The sequence below is a fragment of the Miniopterus natalensis genome, chromosome 11 (genome assembly GCF_054644295.1).
Source record: "Miniopterus natalensis isolate mMinNat1 chromosome 11, mMinNat1.hap1, whole genome shotgun sequence".
In the NCBI taxonomy this organism is placed as follows: Eukaryota; Metazoa; Chordata; class Mammalia; order Chiroptera; family Miniopteridae; genus Miniopterus; species Miniopterus natalensis.
Window position 1 is genome coordinate 5,379,265 of NC_142091.1, and position 18,149 is coordinate 5,397,413.

An 18,149-nucleotide genomic window follows, 5' to 3' on the forward strand; every position below is an offset into this window, starting at 1 on the left:
TGCATGTTGTAGGAGCTTGTTTTTAAAGATGATGAGTGGGCGACCATGCTACCTCATTTACTTGCCTCCATCTTCTCTACCCTCTCTGGAAGCCCACTTAAGAACAGAAGATCAAAGAAGCCTTACCAAAGGTGGGAGGTGGGAGAACATGAGCAGGAAATGAAGGGCATTGGTGCATCTGGAACAGCCCCCTCACAACCACCCATTCAATTCTCACAGCATGCCAGGCAGTCTGAGGCCACAGCCATGAACACAATTCAGCCCTGGCCCGGAAAGTCCACGGAGACCCTTGGGGAGGTGCCTGGCTGTCAGAGTGGGCGGCCACAAATTATGACTGGGCAGGCGTGCCCCAGTGCAAACCCTCCTGGCGGCTGCTGGGTTCATGGACCTGCCGGCCTCTCCTTGCCAGCCAGGCCCAGGCTGCAGCCCAGCCTTCTGGGGCCGCGCTCGGCCGCTGCCGGCCTTCGTACCTTTTTCATGTTGACGACGCTGCCTTAAATCCAGCCTCCTAAATGCCTTCCCCTCTCGACCCTGCCTTTGCCTGATGGATGGCTGACTCGGAAACCACCCCCACACCCCTCTGCGTGGCCGGGCACTGTCCCTTGAGACCCAGCCATCTCGCGGGCCCATCTCTGGACACACCGCTGCCCGGCGGCGAGCGCCTTCGGGACGGGCAATGTCCGCGTCTGGCAGCCCGGCCGCGTCTGGCAGCAGGAACGCGCGGCGACAGCTGTTCAGGCCGGGGCGTCGCCGGAGCTCCGCACCGCTCCCGCCAGAGCCCGGAGGCTCCAGGCCCGCCGCGGGCACTGCGAGGGTGCCCGGCCCGGGCGCAGGGCAGCGCGGGCACTGCGAGGGTGCCCGGCCCGGGCGCAGGGCGGCGGCGGGCACAGGAGCACCCTCTGGCCGGCGCCCGCGGAGAACTAGGCTAGGGTTTCCTTCCTGGGAAACCCAGTCTGTCTGTCTGTCTGTCTCCAGGAGGAGGGCACGGAGGTGGGAGGCCCAGACAGGAGGGAGCGTGGGCTGGGGCTGCCGAGGGCGCAGCGGCCCCGCGGGCCGTGGAGGGCGGTGAGCAGCGCGGGCCGGCCGTGGGCCCCGCTCCCCGGAATCCCGCGAATCGCGCCACGCGACGGTGCCGCGGAGGGGCCGGGCCCACGTGACGCGGGGCTGGGGAGGGGAGGGGTTCGGCTTTCAGAAGAGGAACCCCGAAGGGAGCGGGGACCCCCGCGGCCCCTCACCCGCCGCCGCCGGCTCCTCCGGCTCGCGGGCCCCGCCGCCGCCCAGAAGGAGCTCCGGCTCCGGGTTCCAGTCCGAGACCTGCCCGCTCCGCCGGCGCCCCGGGCACGTCGCCTCGCCCTCGGGGCCTTTGTTTCCTCGGCTGTGGAGTGGGGCCGGGCTGCAGCAGACGGCCCGCGGGCCGGGTCGGCGGGGACCCAACGGACCCGCGCCCGCCCCCCCCCCCCCGCGAGAGCCTCCCGGCGCCGCCAGGGGTCGCTGCCTCCCGTCCCCGCGGCCGGCAGGGCGCCGCCGGTCTTCCCGCGCTCCCGGGGCCCGAAAGGCGGCGGGAGGGGCATCTCCCGAGCCCGGCCAGCGCGGGGCTCCGGAGCCCCCGCCGGGACCCGCCTCTGCGCGGAGCGGGAGGTGCGCGGCCGGCCGGCCGAGCCGAGCCCGGAGGGGTTAACGCTCCGCCCTCCCCCTGACATCACCGGGAGAGCGAGGGGAGGCTGCGCGGCGAGGGGGACGGGAGGACCGGCGCTCGGCGCCCGGAGCCCAGTCGGTGCGATCGCCCGGCCGGCCGAGCGGCGGGGGCGCGCGGAGCACCTGGCCGCTGGCCTCGCGCAGAGTCGCCCAGCCGGGCCCCGCGCCCACCGCCCGCCCGCCCGCCGCCCGGGCCCCGCGCCCACCGCCCGCCCGCCGCCTGGGCTCGACCCCCCCGCGCGGGGCGGACGGCGGCCCCGGCGCCTGCACGCGGGGCCGAGCGGGGGCGAGCGAGCGCGCCGGGCCGGGCCCGGAACCCGCGCGGCCGAGCGGCCGGGCGGCGGGCGCGCCGGGGGCGGGTCCCTCGCTCGGCGCCCGCTGCGCTGAAGCGGAGGGCGGGGCGGCGCCGGGAGGGAGCGGAGGAGGAGGGGGCACGACTCGCGCGGCGCGCGGCGGGCATCTGCCGAGCCTCTGAGCTGCCGGCCGCGAGGCCCGACCGCCGCCCGAGCCCGCGCCGCGCGCCCTCCGCCGCCGCGCCCACCCTCGGCCCCGCCGGCCGCCGCCACCGCCCGCGCCTTCCGGCCGCTGGCCCGAGCGCTCCGCGGCCCTTCTCGCGGCCCTGCGGCCCCGATGGCTGCGATGGGGCTGGCGGGCGAGGCTGGACGCTGGTGGGGACTCGCCCTCGGCCTGACCGCGCTCTTCCTCCCAGGTAAGCGCGCCGCTCCGCCTTCCGCGGTCTCCCCGGCGCCCCCGCCGGGCTGCGGGCGGGGAGGGGCCCGGGGGCTGCGTGGCGGCCGCGGCGGGGACCTGCCCCGGAGGCGGCCGGAGCGTCTGGCTGCGGGAGCACTTTCTCCGCTGCGTTCCTCACAAAAGTGATGCCTGGTCGCGTCCCGTCTGCTCCGTGACCAGCTCGGCGCGGGCGGCAGTTTGGAAACACTGCTCGTTACATAAATGCGAGGTTCCCCCGCAGGCGCCGTCGCGGGGGCCGGGCCGGCCCGCGGGAGCCCGTCGGCCTCCGGGGGGCTGCGGGCTCGGGGCGGGGGCGCTTCGCCCTTTGTCCGGCGCCTCTGCCGCGCTGTGCGGCGCCGGCCCCCGCCCCGCGTCCCGCTCGGCACCGGCCGCGGGCGCTCACCTGCGGCTCCTCCCGGGCGGCGGGGCCGGGCCGAGCGCGACCTCCCGGCCCCGGGGCCCCCGCGGCCCGCTCCCGGCGGGCGCTGCCCCGGGGCCGGCCGGGTGCGCGTGACCCACTTTCCCGGGGCGCCTGTCCTCGAAGCGCCGGCGGCCGAGGGGTTAACCGGACGCCGGACCCCGGGTGGCCCGCAGCGGCCCAGGGACCGGCGGGGTGGGGGCGGAGGCCGGGACCGGCCGGGGCGCCGGGGCGGGAAGGGACTGGAAAATGCGTTTGGGAGGCTGAGCCACCGGGTCCCCGCGCCTGGATTTAACCCTTCGTGTCCCGGGAAAGCTGCCCGGCTCCCCCGGGCTGGCCGGGCAGGTGGGGGCGCCTCCGGCAGGAAACCCGGGGTCCTCCCCGCTCCGGCCGTGCGGGGCCCGGAGGGAAGGGGGCCTGGCCCGAGCACGTGCTCGTGGCCGCGGGGTGCGGAGTAAGGGTCGGCGCACAAAGACCCCTCCGCGTGGGCAGGAGGGGGAGCCGCGCCGCCGCAGCCCTGCCGTGGGCCCCTGCGCGCCGCGCGGCCGGGCGCCCCGGGGAAGGCAGGGGCCGGGCGGCCCGCGGGACCCGAAGCACTTTGTGGAAGCCGCACCTCGGTGCCTCGGCTCCTGCGGGTCGCGGTGCTGGGGGGTTCCAGGGCACACAGGTGTCACTCCCGCCTCAGAGCAGCCTGACCGAGCCCCTCCCTGGCAGGTGGCCTTGGTGAGGATGAGAGGTCTTTGTCTCACCCTGCACCTCCTTGGGAAGCAAGCAGGAAATTCTCTCTGACCACCGTGTTTGGGCTTCTGGAAGCCCTTCAATTCCATACCACCCACGCCCGGAGCCCAGCTAAAGGAGAGCTTTCCCGGAGCTCTAGCTGGTCTGGCGCCCTAGGGGTTAACCTAATCTTGGGTCAAATAAAGGGAGGAGAAGGTTGGGGGAAGGGGGAACAACTCACCCCTATTTCCCCCTCCTTTGGTTATTTCTTCCCCCAGATTTAGGATGCACAGTGGTTAATTGTTGGGGGCATGGAGGCCAGCCCTGCTCTACCCAACTCGGGAAGCCGGGGCAGAGAGGTGACTGTCACCTGGCTCAAGTATGGACACTCCCCCCACCAAAAAACCAGAGGCTGGGGGTGGGATGCAGAGAAAGAACTTTATAAGCGCTTGCTGGCTCCCCATGGGTTGTAATTGTTATGGTGGGTAGCGTCAGTGCTGCCAAGTCCTGGGTTCACATGCTCCTGCACCCAGTGCCTGTGCCCCTGGGCCTCTGGAAGGGAGGCGTGGTTATGGTAGTACCTGTCTGACGCTTGGACACACAGGACGGTAAGCCCAGAAGCTGCCCCACACACCCCTCTCCGCCACTCCCAGGCTAACTCCCGACTGCTGCTGCTGCTCTTCCTAAGGGACTTGCCAGCCTGCTGCTCTTTTCTGGGTTCTGAGCATGGAGGGGTGAGGAGAGAAGCCCGCGGGGGGCGGGGCTGTCAGGGAGCCCCTGGTGCCTGTGTTGGGCCCCTGACTTCAAAACATTCCCAATCTGGCTATTGAAGTATAAACACAGAAGTATGTTTTCAACAACACAGACTTTACCAGGCAGGGTGGTTAGTGAAGCCCCACAGGCCTCTGAGAGGACAGTCTCCCTAGAGTTAGCTCAGAGGAGAGAGCCGGTGGGGCATAGGGACTACATCCCAAAAGAAGGACAGGAGGACCCAGGGAGGAGGCAAAGAACCTGCCTAGAAGCAGGTGCAGAGTTGGTGTCCCACCTGTACCACACCCTCCCTAATTGGCTTCCCCAAACCTTTTGTCTGGAAAGAAAACACACCCCAGGTGTCATGCACACCCTCAGAAGACCTGTCTGGCCACAGCACGCCCCTTCTCTGCAGCTGTGTGGGGCTCACTGTCATGGTGGCTGCTTTTAAACAGGAGTGGCAGGGTTGCTGGCTTATTGCCTCTCCCCATTTCTCAGTGGTTGCTTAGCCACACTCTAGTCCAGGGTGGGCGCACAGGCCCGACCCCTGTGCTGACGGCTGAGTTGGTGGGCCAGGCTGGGGGCAGAGGGTAGCCCCAGTTGCTGCATGTTTGATGCTGCCATTGTGTAGCAGCTAACTAATGGTCATTGCTCTCACAACAGAAAACACCCAAGGGAGGTGCGAATGTACCTTCGATTTTTCCTGATTGTTTCTTTCCTGGTTAATCTGATAAATTGAATGGCTCCTACCTCAGAGAGGGACAGAGAAGGTGTCTGTATGTTCACCTGTTCTGCTGATTTTTTTTTAACTTGAATGTTAGCCAGTGTGCCAGGCTAGAAGGTGCATTAGCCAGCTGTGGGGCGGAGGCTGTAAGGTTTCTGGCAGTCGAGTCGGTATGGGGTGGGGAGTGCAGGCTTTGTGTGCTTGTTAGTTATCTACACTTCACTGCCTGTGCAGGCCCTAGGGGACTGGGACAGGAGGTGTGTGCTCTGGTATCTATGGGTCACCATGGGACTGGGGTCATAAATCAAATATATATTCTCATAACTGATCCCCAAGTAGGATTTTGTGAGTGACTCTGAACCTTAATAATGTCTGTGTTTATGTCAGTGTCAGTGAGGATGACTTTAGGAGACTTGGGATGTGCCCTAGCCAGCTCCTTTCAGCTCCTTCCAAGACAGGCTGCTATGTCTTTAAGGGGTGGGAGCCTGGACACTGCTTCCTTTTTGTGCTCTGCCCTGGGCTTTAGACGGGGCCTCTGCATCCTCTGCATCCTCGTGGGAGATTCTCACCTGGAGAGACTTTCTTCCCTTCTCAGCCTCCCCAGCACAGAGCTATGCCGGAACCTGGTGTTAACTGGGGCCTGGCTTGCCCGAGGCTCTCAGGATCCCTGAATGGCTGTGAGGGACCCCTTGGAGAGGTTTTCAGCTACTAGTTTAGCACCTTTGCTTCCTGCATGGATACTTGGAGAGCAGTATGGTCTGAGGGGAAAGGTGGCACACCTGGGCATTTAAAAAGGGGTAAGTGTGGGCTTAGGTCCTCCATGAACCGTATGTCCAGGTGGGCAACATGCATGTGCCTGAAAGGCTCCCTAGTCCATGCAGCAGAGAGTGGCAGCCACCTTGTTGGAAAGGGAAGTGGGAATGAGGGGCAAGGAGTGGGGGAGAGGCTGTCCTGGGAGCCCTGCACCCTGGACTGACGTTCAGCTGGCAAGGGGCCTCCCCCATGATGCCCACCCTCTCCGTAGGGACCAGGTCTGCAGAGCCAGCAGCAGATGTGCTGGCTTGGGCAGGAGGTAACTTAAGATCTGAGCCTGGATCATCTTGCAAAGGAAATGCCCTGAGCTGCAGATAACACCCCTTAGTCCAGTTAACCCTTTAAGCTCTGGATTCTATTGTGTTATTTGGAGTTGGGAGATGGCGAAAGGGAAGAAATAGGAGAAAACACCTCTTACCTAATATCCAAACCCTGACCCATTCCACAAGGAAACATGAACTCAGTGCAGACAGATACAGACAGACTCCCGACAGCACAGCAGACAGGCTCTTGAGGGAAATGGATAATTCCAAGGTTTATCCTGGAGTAGGGGAGGGAGCAACAGGTATGTATTGTAGGGGGCTTGTGGCATCTGTGCCTTTCTTAGTCATCCAGGCCAGAGCAGCAGTGGTCCTAGGCCCTAGTAAAAAGGGAGCAGCAGGTAGCTCTGTACCCTTCCCTACAACCTGGAGATTACCTGCCCCATTTGTCTGCCCAGCATAGTGAGACAGCAAAGTGGGGCCAGATGGACTGGGTTTGGATCCCAGCTCTACCAATTGCTAGCTGAGTGGATTTGGTTAAGTCACTTTGTGGGCCTCAGTACTCCCATCTGTAAAATGGGTTTCTGTTAATACAGATTTCAAGAGAGGTTTGTGAAGACTAGGTCAACAATAATGTATGAAATGTGCTTCACACGTCACCAGGCATGTGATAGATGTGTGGTAGACGGTAGCTACTCTTCCCTATGCCTTTCCTCTGAGTGGTCCTGGCCCCCTCTGCATCGGCAACTGGGCAGTACTGACTTTGTACCGCTTTGAGAAAGAGGTACTCAGCTGTCTACCCACTGCTGCCTCACTTCCCTTGTCTCCAACCAGGAGCTGCTTTGAGCAGTGAACCATTGCCCTCACCTGGAAATTGTGGTAGAGGCTGCAGCAGCCCTGAGGGGCTAAGGTGGCCTGGCTGGCGGCAGGCACCCTACCCTGGTGGTTGGGTGCTGCGTGAGCATCAGGTGCTGTGCGGCCTTTGTTCCCTGCATCGCTGAGGACTCTCCCCAGCACCCACCTTGCTCCCGGGCTGTGGCCCAGCTGGGCACCACTGACCATCTGGTGTGCTTGCTGGGGCTGGCAGGGAGGGCCTGGGACCAGCCCCTGCCTTTCCTCAAACCTCCACACTTGGAGGAAGGGTGGGCAACAGGAGCCTCTCTCCAGCAGTTCATGGTACCATCTCACTCAGCGAGATGGTAGAGCCAAGTAGGTTAAGAATCCTCCAGAGTCGCCTCCTGCTCACTGGCAGGAAGTCCTTCCCTCATTTTCCCCTGTGGCAGGTGAATCTTGCACCAATAACGAAAACGTTGCGGCTCTCTGCAGCTCCTGGTTTTAGCTCACCCCCAGTAGCTCTGTCCTTCTGTTTCACAGGGAGGAAGGTGAGGTAGCTGCAGTCATTTGCTGACCATCTCACAGCAATGTAGCCAAACTCGGTCCAGGTCTTCTGACTCCAGACCTAGTAGCTGAGGAAATGGAATGGCTGGGTGGACAGGTACATCTATAAGAGGCTGAACTGGGCCAGGATACAGCATATCCAGTGAGATGGCTATTTGCTCCGCAAGCCACCACCACTCTCCCCCCCACAACAAGTCGGAGCATGGCAGCGCCTTGGGGAAGTGGGGGGTCAGTTGAGGACATACATAGTTGTAGGGTGATCCAGCCAGAGTTGACCATGGAGCCCATGTCCCAGGCTAGCAGAGTACAAACCATACAACAATAGAATGGCAGGGGAGCCAGGGAGAGGGTGTCCTTCCAGGAGCTAGAGCGTCACCTCCTGGGATCCGGCTGGAGACAAAAGCAGGGCCAGAGCTCCAGGGCACAGGCAGGCCCAGAGCAGGGTGTTGGCCTGGCAGTGGGGCACAGAGCAATGCTCAGAAAGCAATGGACTGGATGGAGCAGCAAGGGGAACAGGGGTGAGCTTTGGCAGGGAGAGTCAGCTCCTTCTCCTGGGCCACTCCTTCAATTCTGTGCAGACCCCCATTTTATTCCCAGTTTATGAGGGGTCTCATTACCAAGCCACAGACAATAAAAGCTGCCCTGCCATTCTGGCCCGGATCTCATTAGAGAACATTAGTTCCGCTGGCTGGTGGCTCCGTTGGGACACAGCTGCAGGCGTGGCCCAGGCAGCAAAACAGGCCAGTGGCCATGGGCACAAGAATGTCCCTTTGGGAGCTTGATCTATGGGCTTAAATGGAGTCCTGCCCCTCCCCCGTCCTGGAATTTGAGCTTTCAGAGCTAGAGGCATGGGTTCCTGTGTCCGCTTGGATCCTCAGTTGTGCTCCCTGCCTAAAGGTGACAAGGACAGAGCTTGCCCAGGGTTATTCACAGGAGTCTGCCTTCTCTTGAAGGAGCTGGCTGAGAAGCTCAGCAAATCACCGTTCCATGGAGGAGCATCTTTGGATGTGGGAGCCAGCATACCCACCACTCCCACAGGTCTGGCGACACAGACGTGTCCTGGCCGCAGAGGTGGAGTCTGGCATCCTCACAGTGGCCTTGGCCTCAGTCTTCGTCCATCTTTCTGTTCAAAAGATGGGGGTAGAGACCCAGGGACCTCATGGCAGAAGCATTATCCCTCCCCTATAGCTACAATTCCACCAGCTGGAAGCCTTGGCTGAGGCTGCCTGGTCCCGTACCAACCCCCTCCCCGAGGTGTAGTCACTTGCCTGCTATCACTGTGATGGAGCCTTGGGTTCCAGCTTGGGGTTCTTCCTACCAACACTGTTCTTTCTTAGCAGATTCTAATGCCTGTTGACAGCCAGCCTCCTCTCTGCCTGTGCCCTCCCCTCTCTGCTTTTTCTTTCTTTCCCTGCAACCCCACATGTCTGCTGTCACCGGAATACCACCAGGCTCACGCACATTGCTGTGAGAAAATGAGGCAAGAGCAAAGGAAAGCGTGCCCCTTCTCAGCACTTCAGTCTTGGGGAGGAAAGTAAGTGCTAGTCCCAAATAACTGGCTCTAAGAGCAGCTGACTGGGTCTGCTCCCCGGGGTAGATCACACAGCCCAGCCCCCAACTTGGCACCAAATGAGTCAGCAGAGATGGGAGCAAGGACCTGCAGGCTGGAGTCCAGCCCTGCTCTGGAGAAAGGGGACTGGAGACCTGCACTGGCCCCTGCCCTGACCTGGACTGGAGGCTGGCCGGTCTGCAGCTTGTCTGGAGTGCAAGCCCCAAGTGGGCTGGTGAGGCTGCCGTCATAGACTCCAATTCTCTAGCCCCTGATCAGCACCCCAGGCACCCTTCCCTCACTCCTAATGTCTTGTGGGCAAATGCTGCCAGCTGCTGGGACAAAGGAAGCAGAGAAGGCACCTCTGAATCAAGCCAGCCTTACTGCTCCTTGATGTGGCTGCCACTGCAGAAGGGGCTGGTAGCAACATCCTCCTCTGCGGGACTGTTGCCGCAGCCCCTGGTCCACTTCTCTCCCTGACTCCTGGCTCTCTGGCTCCACTCTGCCCAGTTTCTTGGAGGAGCACACCTAAAGGACACCTCAGAAACAGTCCCAGGCATAGAAGTTTCTGCTGGCTGTACCTCCCTGGCTCGTCTCCCACTGCCCTCCCCAGCGTGGCCAGGCCCACAGAGCCACACACTCCTCTGTGCCCTCTGCGCTCCCACTTCGGTGCCTTTGCACGTGCCATTGCCCCTGAAGTTCTCCCTCATTTCTCACATCTAAACACTGAGGTCAAACGCTGCTTCTGGCGTGAGGCCTTCCTGCACCCCCAGCTGGGGAAACCCTTCCCACCTCTGAGCCCCAGCCCTGCACCGCATCCCTGCCACCAGTGGCAATATAGTTCTGCATCTTGCTGTGTAGTTATGTGGGCCTGAGACTTATCTTCTCCATAGGACAGAGCTCCAAAAAGACAGGCTCCGTCACTGACAGGGCTCGGAATCCTCAGGGCCTAACGCGGGGCCAGCCCATCGTGGGCTGGCAGTTGATTATAATAATAGCAGCAAACCTTTATAAAGAGTTCTTGGACACCCAGACACTGTTGTAAACATCTTACATATAATAACTTATTTAATTTTCCTAACAACTCACACAGAAAGTACTTCTGCTCTCCCCTTTTTTACACATGGACAAACAAGGCCCCGGCAGACGTTCGATTGATTTGCCCAGGGTAACACAGCTGTAAGTGCAGAGCCAGGGTTCAGATCTGGGAAGTCAGGCTCAGTATCCATGGTCATACCACTTGGCTAAGCCGCCTCTCCTCTGGTGGGTGGGCAGGTTAGTGAACAACTCACTAAGGCTGGAGTCACAAGACCTTGCCTCCAGGATGCCCGCCACCCCTGCGTGGCGCTGCCTCCATGGAGAGCCTTATCGCTCACCTTCCTGCTCCCTTTGACCTTATAGAAAGAACCTGGTGCCTTCCTGGAGCATTTGGGGAGCTACTGGTGCTTGTCCTCAGAGGGCCTCAGCAGTTACTGCTGTGTCCCTTGGCTACCTTGCCAGTCCTGGCATGTCCTTCCAGCATCATGCTGTGTCTTGGGAGTATGAATGTGGCAATGCTGGGGGGAAACATCTTCATAGTCTCACTCTTTCATACCCTGAGCCTCTGGGCATCACTGATGACATTGGGGTCCTCCTGCCACGTTTCACGGTGAGACTGGAGGCGAGTGTAATGGCTTCTCTCGAAGAATCTTTCTGGAACTGCCCCCCAGCTGGTATTCCCAGGCTGGCCCCAGGTCTTAGGTGGACCCATGGCTCAGCAAGTTGGTCTTATGCCAGGACCTATCCTAAGCTTCTGTAAGGTTTCCATCTCTCCTGCCCTCACCCAAAATTCTAAAAGATGGCAGGGAGAGGACTTAGGGTGTTCACCTGGGCTGGCTGCTCCGCTCCTGGAACGAAAGGGCTGGTGCTTCGTCTGCCCAGGCAGGTTCAGGCCAGGGAGCTGGGGCAGAGGCAACCCGAGCACTGCAGCTGGGCTAGAGACCAGGAAAGAGGGTCATGGGAGCAGAAAATCAAAACCCACTCCCAGGACTAGGGGTGGACTCCGATGGCCCTACGGGTCACCATGTGACTCAGGCCTCACAACTCCCTTTCTTAATTAGGAAGGTGACTGGGCTGCAAAATAGTCATCTGATATGTTTCGAAGTCGGAGAGAAATGCTGCCTACACTCGCTGCTGTTCCAGATTATCCATGCTCCATTAGCTTGAATTACAGCGCAGCCAGTGTGGCCCAGGCTGGCCAGAGCTACAGCCAGTTCCTGGGACTGGAATGTGTCCTGCACCCAGGACCTGCTTGGAAGGAGGGTTCATGACCCCCTGAACCCCATCCAAACGTAAGGATCGCCTTTTCAGTACCAAGGGACCAGCTCTGGCCAGAGCCTGCTGCCCAGGACACTGTTCTCGAGCTAAGTTGCTCTCACACCCTCCTCTGCCCTCTGGGCCGGGCCTCCTTTGAGGGTTTGAATCAGTGGCAAAGGCTCTACCACCTACCACAGCTCTTGGGTAGGAATTGGAGCGAAGGCAGGGACAGGCTTCTTCCTGAGTGTAAATAAAATCAGAGCCAAGCAGCCATTCTGCACTGGATTATTTTGATGGCCGACCTCTCCTGCCCCCCTGAACTGTGCTGATCTCATTGGCCTACATTGCTGCATCTCCCAGAATGATGGGCCTCCTCCCCTTTCCCAGAGAGAGGCCAACCCTGCTATCAAGACACCCTCCTACTCAGCCCCTTCCCAGATTCATGCCCTGTGTTTATGGTGCCCAGAGAGCAATCAGAGTCCTGGGCCAGCTAAGCACCCTGATTATCCCCACTCAGTTGATGAATGGACCTTTGGAGAACTTACATGACAGCCCCCTGCTCCCCTGTGTGTGCCCCTGCCAGGCCTAGCCCTCCCACCCTTGTGACCTCTCAGGACTCATATTATGGTCCTGGCGGGGAGTGTTCAGTACTGAAGAGGGTAGTGATGGAGTAGGGGAGGCAGTGAGGATTCTTGACTCCCGCCTCTCAGCGCTGCTTCGGGGACAGCTGGGGACGGTCTCTGTGGCTCCCCTTCCCCACGAGGCAGCTTCTCCAGAGACCAGCCCCAGCTCTGCTCAGAAGCACCCTTCCTAGGGAACAGCCGAGCCTCCTCTCCCATCACCCATCACTTCATCACTCCTCTCCCTCAGCATTTGTGCAGTGTGTGCGGGAGGGATGGTGTGTGCCGATTTGTGTTTTTCTTTCCAGTGTTCTGATGTGCTCTGTGTGTGAGAGGTTTATGGTTTATGCGTGTACGCATGAGGTGCGTGCTGTGTGCATGTGCACAGGTCACGTGCCCTGTGGGGGACGCCTGCTCCTGATGGGCATCTTCTCCCCCAGGAAGTGAGGGACTTACCCAGCTTCATGGAGCCTGGGGCAAGGCAAGCAATCGAAGATGATGGCTGTCCAAGCCAGAGTCTGCACTGCCCCCAGCAGCCAGCTAGAGAATGGGGAGGTCAATCTTAGATGATTGTTTTGTCTATAAGATCACAAACAACTGGTTTGACTATTTTTTCCCCAGAAAATAGACTTACTGCACTGTTTTTTTGGAGCCAGTGGTCTCCACCTTTCATTACTAACAGGCACTTGTGTACATTTGTGTCTTATCTTTTCTAAACTTGAATTTCCTTCACCATAAAATGGGGATGCGATAATTGGAGGTTTCAAAGAAATGAATGGCGCAGGTGATTAGCACAGCGTCTGGTATGAGCAAGTCTGCAGAACACTGGCTGCTCTCAGCTGCTGGGCTCCCAGGGACCCCGGTCTGGGGAGAGTTGGTTCCCTGGGACTGCAAGGCCAGGCTCCAGAGCCCTCCCTGCAGTTCCTGACCCAGCATACTGCAGGGGGTTCCTCAGCTGGGCTTCTGCAACTTCTCCAGGGTGATCAGCTCAGGAAGGGTACATCAGGGCCTCAGGCCCATGGGAAAACTACCCCAATGCCCAGAAGGTCACCTGGGAAGGTGCCTGGTTGTCCTTTGGAACCATCCTGTATTCCTTTCTTAAAGCAAGTTATACGCCCTTGACCAAGAAATCCCAGGTTCAGGATTGAGGCTGCCCTAGGTGCCTGGTGCCAGCACTTGTGGGAGCCCACCTGGTACGGTGGGAGAGAAGCAGTTTCACTCCCGATCCTGGCACTGAGTAGGGGGCAGGGACTGAGCAGTGAACATGACGGCCTGCCCTCCTGGAGCTCCAGTCCAGCGTGGGATGGTATCACCCTCTGGTCTCACACACAGCAGGTGACACCTAAAGGTGCCACCTCTTAATGCCCACAGGGCAGTAGCCTGGCTGGGAGATGGAGAGGAGCTAGGGCCTTGCAGGGTAATGCCCCCGTAAGCCTGTCACTCTCGTTAAGCCCTCCATGTTTCCACACTAAGTGGCAGGTGTGGCTAGGCAGAGGGCTGCATTCTGCTTCATCCTTTAAGGTGGGTTAAATATCTGAACCCACTTGTTCCCCTCCCTGTGGGGCCCTCAGCTGAGAGTACCTAGCTGCCCTATAGGGGAAGGTAAGAGGATAGAAAGGGTAAGTCAGAGTCTTAGGATCTCAGCATTGGCAGGGTAGTCAAATAATGTAGCACCCATTCACTTCTTGAAACCCCTCTACCACATCCCTACTGGTTGGTTGATCATCCAGCTTCTGCATGATTACCCTCAGTGATGGAGAACTCACCACCCTATGTGGAACCCCATACAGTTCTGACTGCCCCAAATATTTGCTTGCACTGAGCTGAAAGCTGTACCCCTGAAACTCCAGCCCATTAGTCCTGTTTCTACGCCCTTGGAATCCTGTGGAGCACATTGGAGTTTGCACATTGTGTCCTTCAGTCATTTAAAGATGGCCTCTGGCTCCCAGGGCCTCCTCTCCATTAGCTCATTCAACCAGGTCTGACACACTTGACCATCTCAGGCGCTCTCCTCAGAAGCAGATTGTCTAGATCCCAGTCGCAGGTGCGCTGCTCCAGTGGGCTGGCCAGCCAGGGCTTTGCTCCAGGATTTCCTCACCCCACACTGCCCAAGGATCCAGGAGGAGCAGAGTGGGCTGGCTGCCTTCTCACTTCCACCACCATCTCACCCCTTCCCAACAATAAATTGCAGTGAAAGACCCACTTACCTCCAGTGGGAATTAAGTTGGTGTGGGCAAGGAGGGGCCTGAGAGAGGGAGCATATTGAAGAGACTCAGGGCATAGGGAAGACAGTGGGGTAGGGTGGGCCTGAGAGCAGGACCTCCTGTAGTCACTTTACCCCAGAGGCAGTGGAAGCAGCCCCCAATTCTCCAAGCAGACTGTGGCCTCGTGGGATGGTGGGACCAGCTGGTGAGAGGTCATATGTGGGGGGATCTGGCAGCCTCTCTCGTCGCCCATTGGTGCTTCATGATGTGATGCAGCAGCTCTTTGGCATGTCACACATTGGGCGAGGGAGCAGGGCATGTGGCAGGGTGAGGCACCCCTGTCGGACACTGGTACAGTTTCTGGGCCAGAATCTGCCACCCACAGGCAGTGCACTGGGGTCTGGCACCAACAGCTCCCAGGCAGGCCCTGTGGCTGCTTGGCTGCTTTTGTGAGACTGGCTTAGCCATAATTCGCATAGCCAGTGGTTAAATGAGTCTTTTGCCCCTGGAGAATCTGGACTTCCTTTTATCCTAAGGGTAACCCAGAAGCCTCCTTCCTGAACCCCAAAGAGGGGGCTACTTAGGATCTGCCTCCCAAAGTGCCTTCACCGACTCAGCTCCAGTACCCCTGCCCCAAAGCCCAGGAGGCTCAGCTTGGAGCCCCTTCTCCCATGTCCCCCAGGCTTGCTGCTCCTTGCCGCCTTCCCTTGCATCAGACCCCTCCCTAGCATGGGATTCAGGGCGCAGCAGGGTGGCACACCTCCACGCCTCCTCTGTGGTGCTCCGGTACCTCCAGCCTCCTTACAAACCCTGAGGCTGAGCAGGGAGAGATAAGGAGCTGGGGGAGTCCCTAGGATTGCCTCCAGGTCTCTCAGACCAAACATCACTGTCATCCCAGTCTCTCTTGATACCCCTGAGGGCTGGGAGTAGGGGTTGATATTCCAGAATATATATAGCCTCTGGAAGAAGGGAAGGAAGGGAAGGGGGGGAGGGGCGGAAGGGGAAGGGGGAAGGGAGGGAAGGGCACTTGGAAATAAAAGCCAGGCCAGGCTGGAGATAAGTCTGCTGGGAGGCAGAGGAACTGGGAGACAGGGTGGGGGTGAGAAGTTCCAGAGGTGCTTAGGATCCAACAGTGATGAAAGCCAGAAATTGGGCCCTCAAGTCCAAGAGTCTAGCTGGTTAATAATTAGTAACTGGTTAATAAATCATCGGTGTTTTTTTCCTCAATTTTCTCTCTCCCACCTCCAAGCCTGGAGATACTTCTAGGCTCTTCCCAAGCCTCTGAAAAGGAGCCCCCACCTCCAACCCTGCCCTGGGTCTCCCCTTCCCCCCCATCTTGTTTCTGGCTTCCAGAGCCAGTCTGGTATTTAATCTCCAAGAGAGATTAGTGACCTGCATTCACTGGCCTCCCCACAGGCTCTGTGGATGCCCCTAGATATTTCCTGCTGGGAGGGCAGGCTTAGGACCACCCCAAAGGGAGCCTCTTGTTACTCTCCTTGGCAGTGCCTACAGACCCATTAACTCACTTGGCTGGCCAGATGGGGTCCTGGGTTACCCTGTGGGTAATTCTTTCCTAATCTTGTAACTGAGGTTAATCGGTCAACAGATGATCTTTTGAGCCTCACGTGCCAGGTACTGTGTGTAAAGAAAAGGACTTTGAGCAATGCAGATGGAGCTTGACAGCTTTCTATTCAAAGGCTGATGCCTGGGGGCACCTGAAGACCAGGTAACTCCCAGGAAAGCAGAATTGGAGGCCTAGGGTGAGGAGAGCCAGCCAGGTGTCCTTGAGGTTTGGCCTTCGGGTGGCGTTTTTCGTCTCTGACTGCTGGACAGCTTCCCTTTGGATATTGTCCAGGCTTCCCTGCCTCTTCCTCAGGGCCTTGGAGCAGCCCCATCCTGGCAGCTGGCGGCCCTTTCTAGACCTGTCTTTGTGAGGCCCTGTGTGTGGGGAGCAGGGGCAAAGAAGGGGCAAGGGAAAGGAGACCAGAGGTGAAGCGAGGGAAAGAGGAACCTCTCCGGCCTCTTTTAATCCTCTGCAGGAGCTGGAACTGAGTCGCATAGTGATGTCCTGTACTCAAATCAGGTGTCATCCCTGTTGCTGGGTGACGCACTGGGCTGTGAGGAGACACTGGCCCTCACCTGGGGGCATCCCTGGAGAAGTAACCTTGACACTGAGACCTGGTGGCTGAGTAGGAGTGGCCAGGACAGCCTGAGGGAGGCCAGTGTGGGCACCCATGCAGGGAGGCTGGCACCTCCTGGGTGTCTCCTGGGTCGGGGAGGGGAGTGTGTGGCCATGGAGGGACTGGGAAGGCCATGTGGAGGCTTTGGGACTTAAGAGAACAATCCCACAGTCTGTGCTGTCTAGTTCCAGCCAGATCTGCACCCCAGACCAGCTTTTCTGACCCCCAGCTGGGCACTGCCACTTGCACCCTGTGTGCAGCCCAAAGCTGCCTCGTCCCTCTTCCTGCTTGGCTCTTCCTTCTCTGCTCGAACCCAGGTCTGTCATTCCCTGGAGCTGTGACTCCTCCTCTACCTCCACATCTGATTTGTTATCAGTGTTTATTGGTTCCATTTCTGCAGGACCCCTTCCCATCCCACCACCACCCGCTCTGAGACACCCTGGAGCCTCTCCCTTCTGCAGAACCTGCACAGCACCACAGAGCTCCTGCTAGGCCTGAGCCTTAGCAGGCTCCCTGTCCCGCTGCTCAAGTACACACCACAATCCGGCCAGGGCTTCTCAGCTCCGCCAGCCCTGCTACATCTGGGCTGGGTCGTTCTTTGCTGTGTGGGGCTGTCCTGTGCACTGGAGGACGTTAGTGGCATCTATGGCCTCTACTCATGAGATGCCAGGAGCATTATTTCCCTTCTCCTACCATGTGACAATAAAAAATGTCTTTATACATTGATACATTGCTGAATGTCCCGGGGGTAGGGGGCAAAATCACCTCCAGTTGAGAACCTCTAGTCTAGGGTCTCAGAACCTACTTTTCCAAAAATATCTCCCATACTTAACATGGGCACATTTTAGGTCCCAGCCAAAGTTAACTGCTCCTAGCTCTTCCACTCCTGACCCCGGGCCTTGGCTCCTGCTGCTGGCTGAGCCCAGAGCCCCAACATATCCACCTGTGAATTACCTAGTTCCCAAACAGCTTCCTCCCCTGAGTCCCCCCGCCTCCTGGTACTGTGTTGTCTGACACTTTCTCTTCTCCCTTGACCCCAGACCCTGAGCTCTTTGAAAGAGAGGACTCAACCTTAAAATCTCTGCACGCTCTAGCTCATTGCTTTGTGCCCAGTAGGTGCTCCATAAATGTGCAGGAAACTGATGGGAGCTGGCTCGATTCCCCTCCTTCACAACCCCAAGAAGCCGTGAGGTTTCCTTCTTCTGTACACCTGTTTTCCTGGCACTTTCTTTAACCCCATAGCCAAGATGGGAACACATCTGATGGTTCCCTCTCTCCTGACACTTCCCAGACCCACCTCATGTTGTTTGTAGCAAACAAAATCCTCTTTTTCCCATCTAGTCAGCATTTACTAAGTACCTCCTGTGTACTGAGCCCTGGGGACCAGGGGCTCTGTGGCTGTGTGAGAAGTTGTGCATGGATGTGTGGCTTTGCAGGCAGGTGTGTGCTGTGGCATTTCTGTGTGTGGGTGTTTTTGTGAGTCAGAAATTATTCAATCCACACCAGGATTTTTCCCAGGGTCTTCCCTTCCACTAGCAGCCCTACACTTCAAACCCTACTCTTACCGGGCTGGGTCCCTTCCACACGCCACCTCCCCTCTCATTCTGCCAGGCCTGTGCTCTCACTGTCCACCTTGCCTGGAGGGCCCTGCTTCGCTGTCTGGCAAACTCCCACTCAGCCTTCAAGGACCTTCCTTCCCTACTCTCCCTCCCCAAATTCATCATTTCCTCCCGGTGTTGGTATGACACTTCCTGCCATGTTATTAATTTATCCTGTGTCCTTGAGCCCATGACCATA

At 59.1% G+C, this 18,149-nt stretch overlaps 1 protein-coding gene across 1 annotated transcript in view; it reads left to right on the forward strand.

Annotated features, from left to right (window-relative positions):
• The first annotated feature begins 2,225 nt into the window (after positions 1 to 2,225).
• The window catches only part of NECTIN1 (nectin cell adhesion molecule 1), a 62,906-nt gene continuing 46,982 nt past the window's right edge, over positions 2,226 to 18,149 (forward strand). Inside the window, exon 1 of the mRNA XM_087821474.1 lies at positions 2,226 to 2,404. Coding sequence (XP_087677600.1) covers positions 2,326 to 2,404 — 79 coding nt within the window. The 5' untranslated portion in view covers positions 2,226 to 2,325. The remainder of the gene's footprint in view (positions 2,405 to 18,149) is intronic.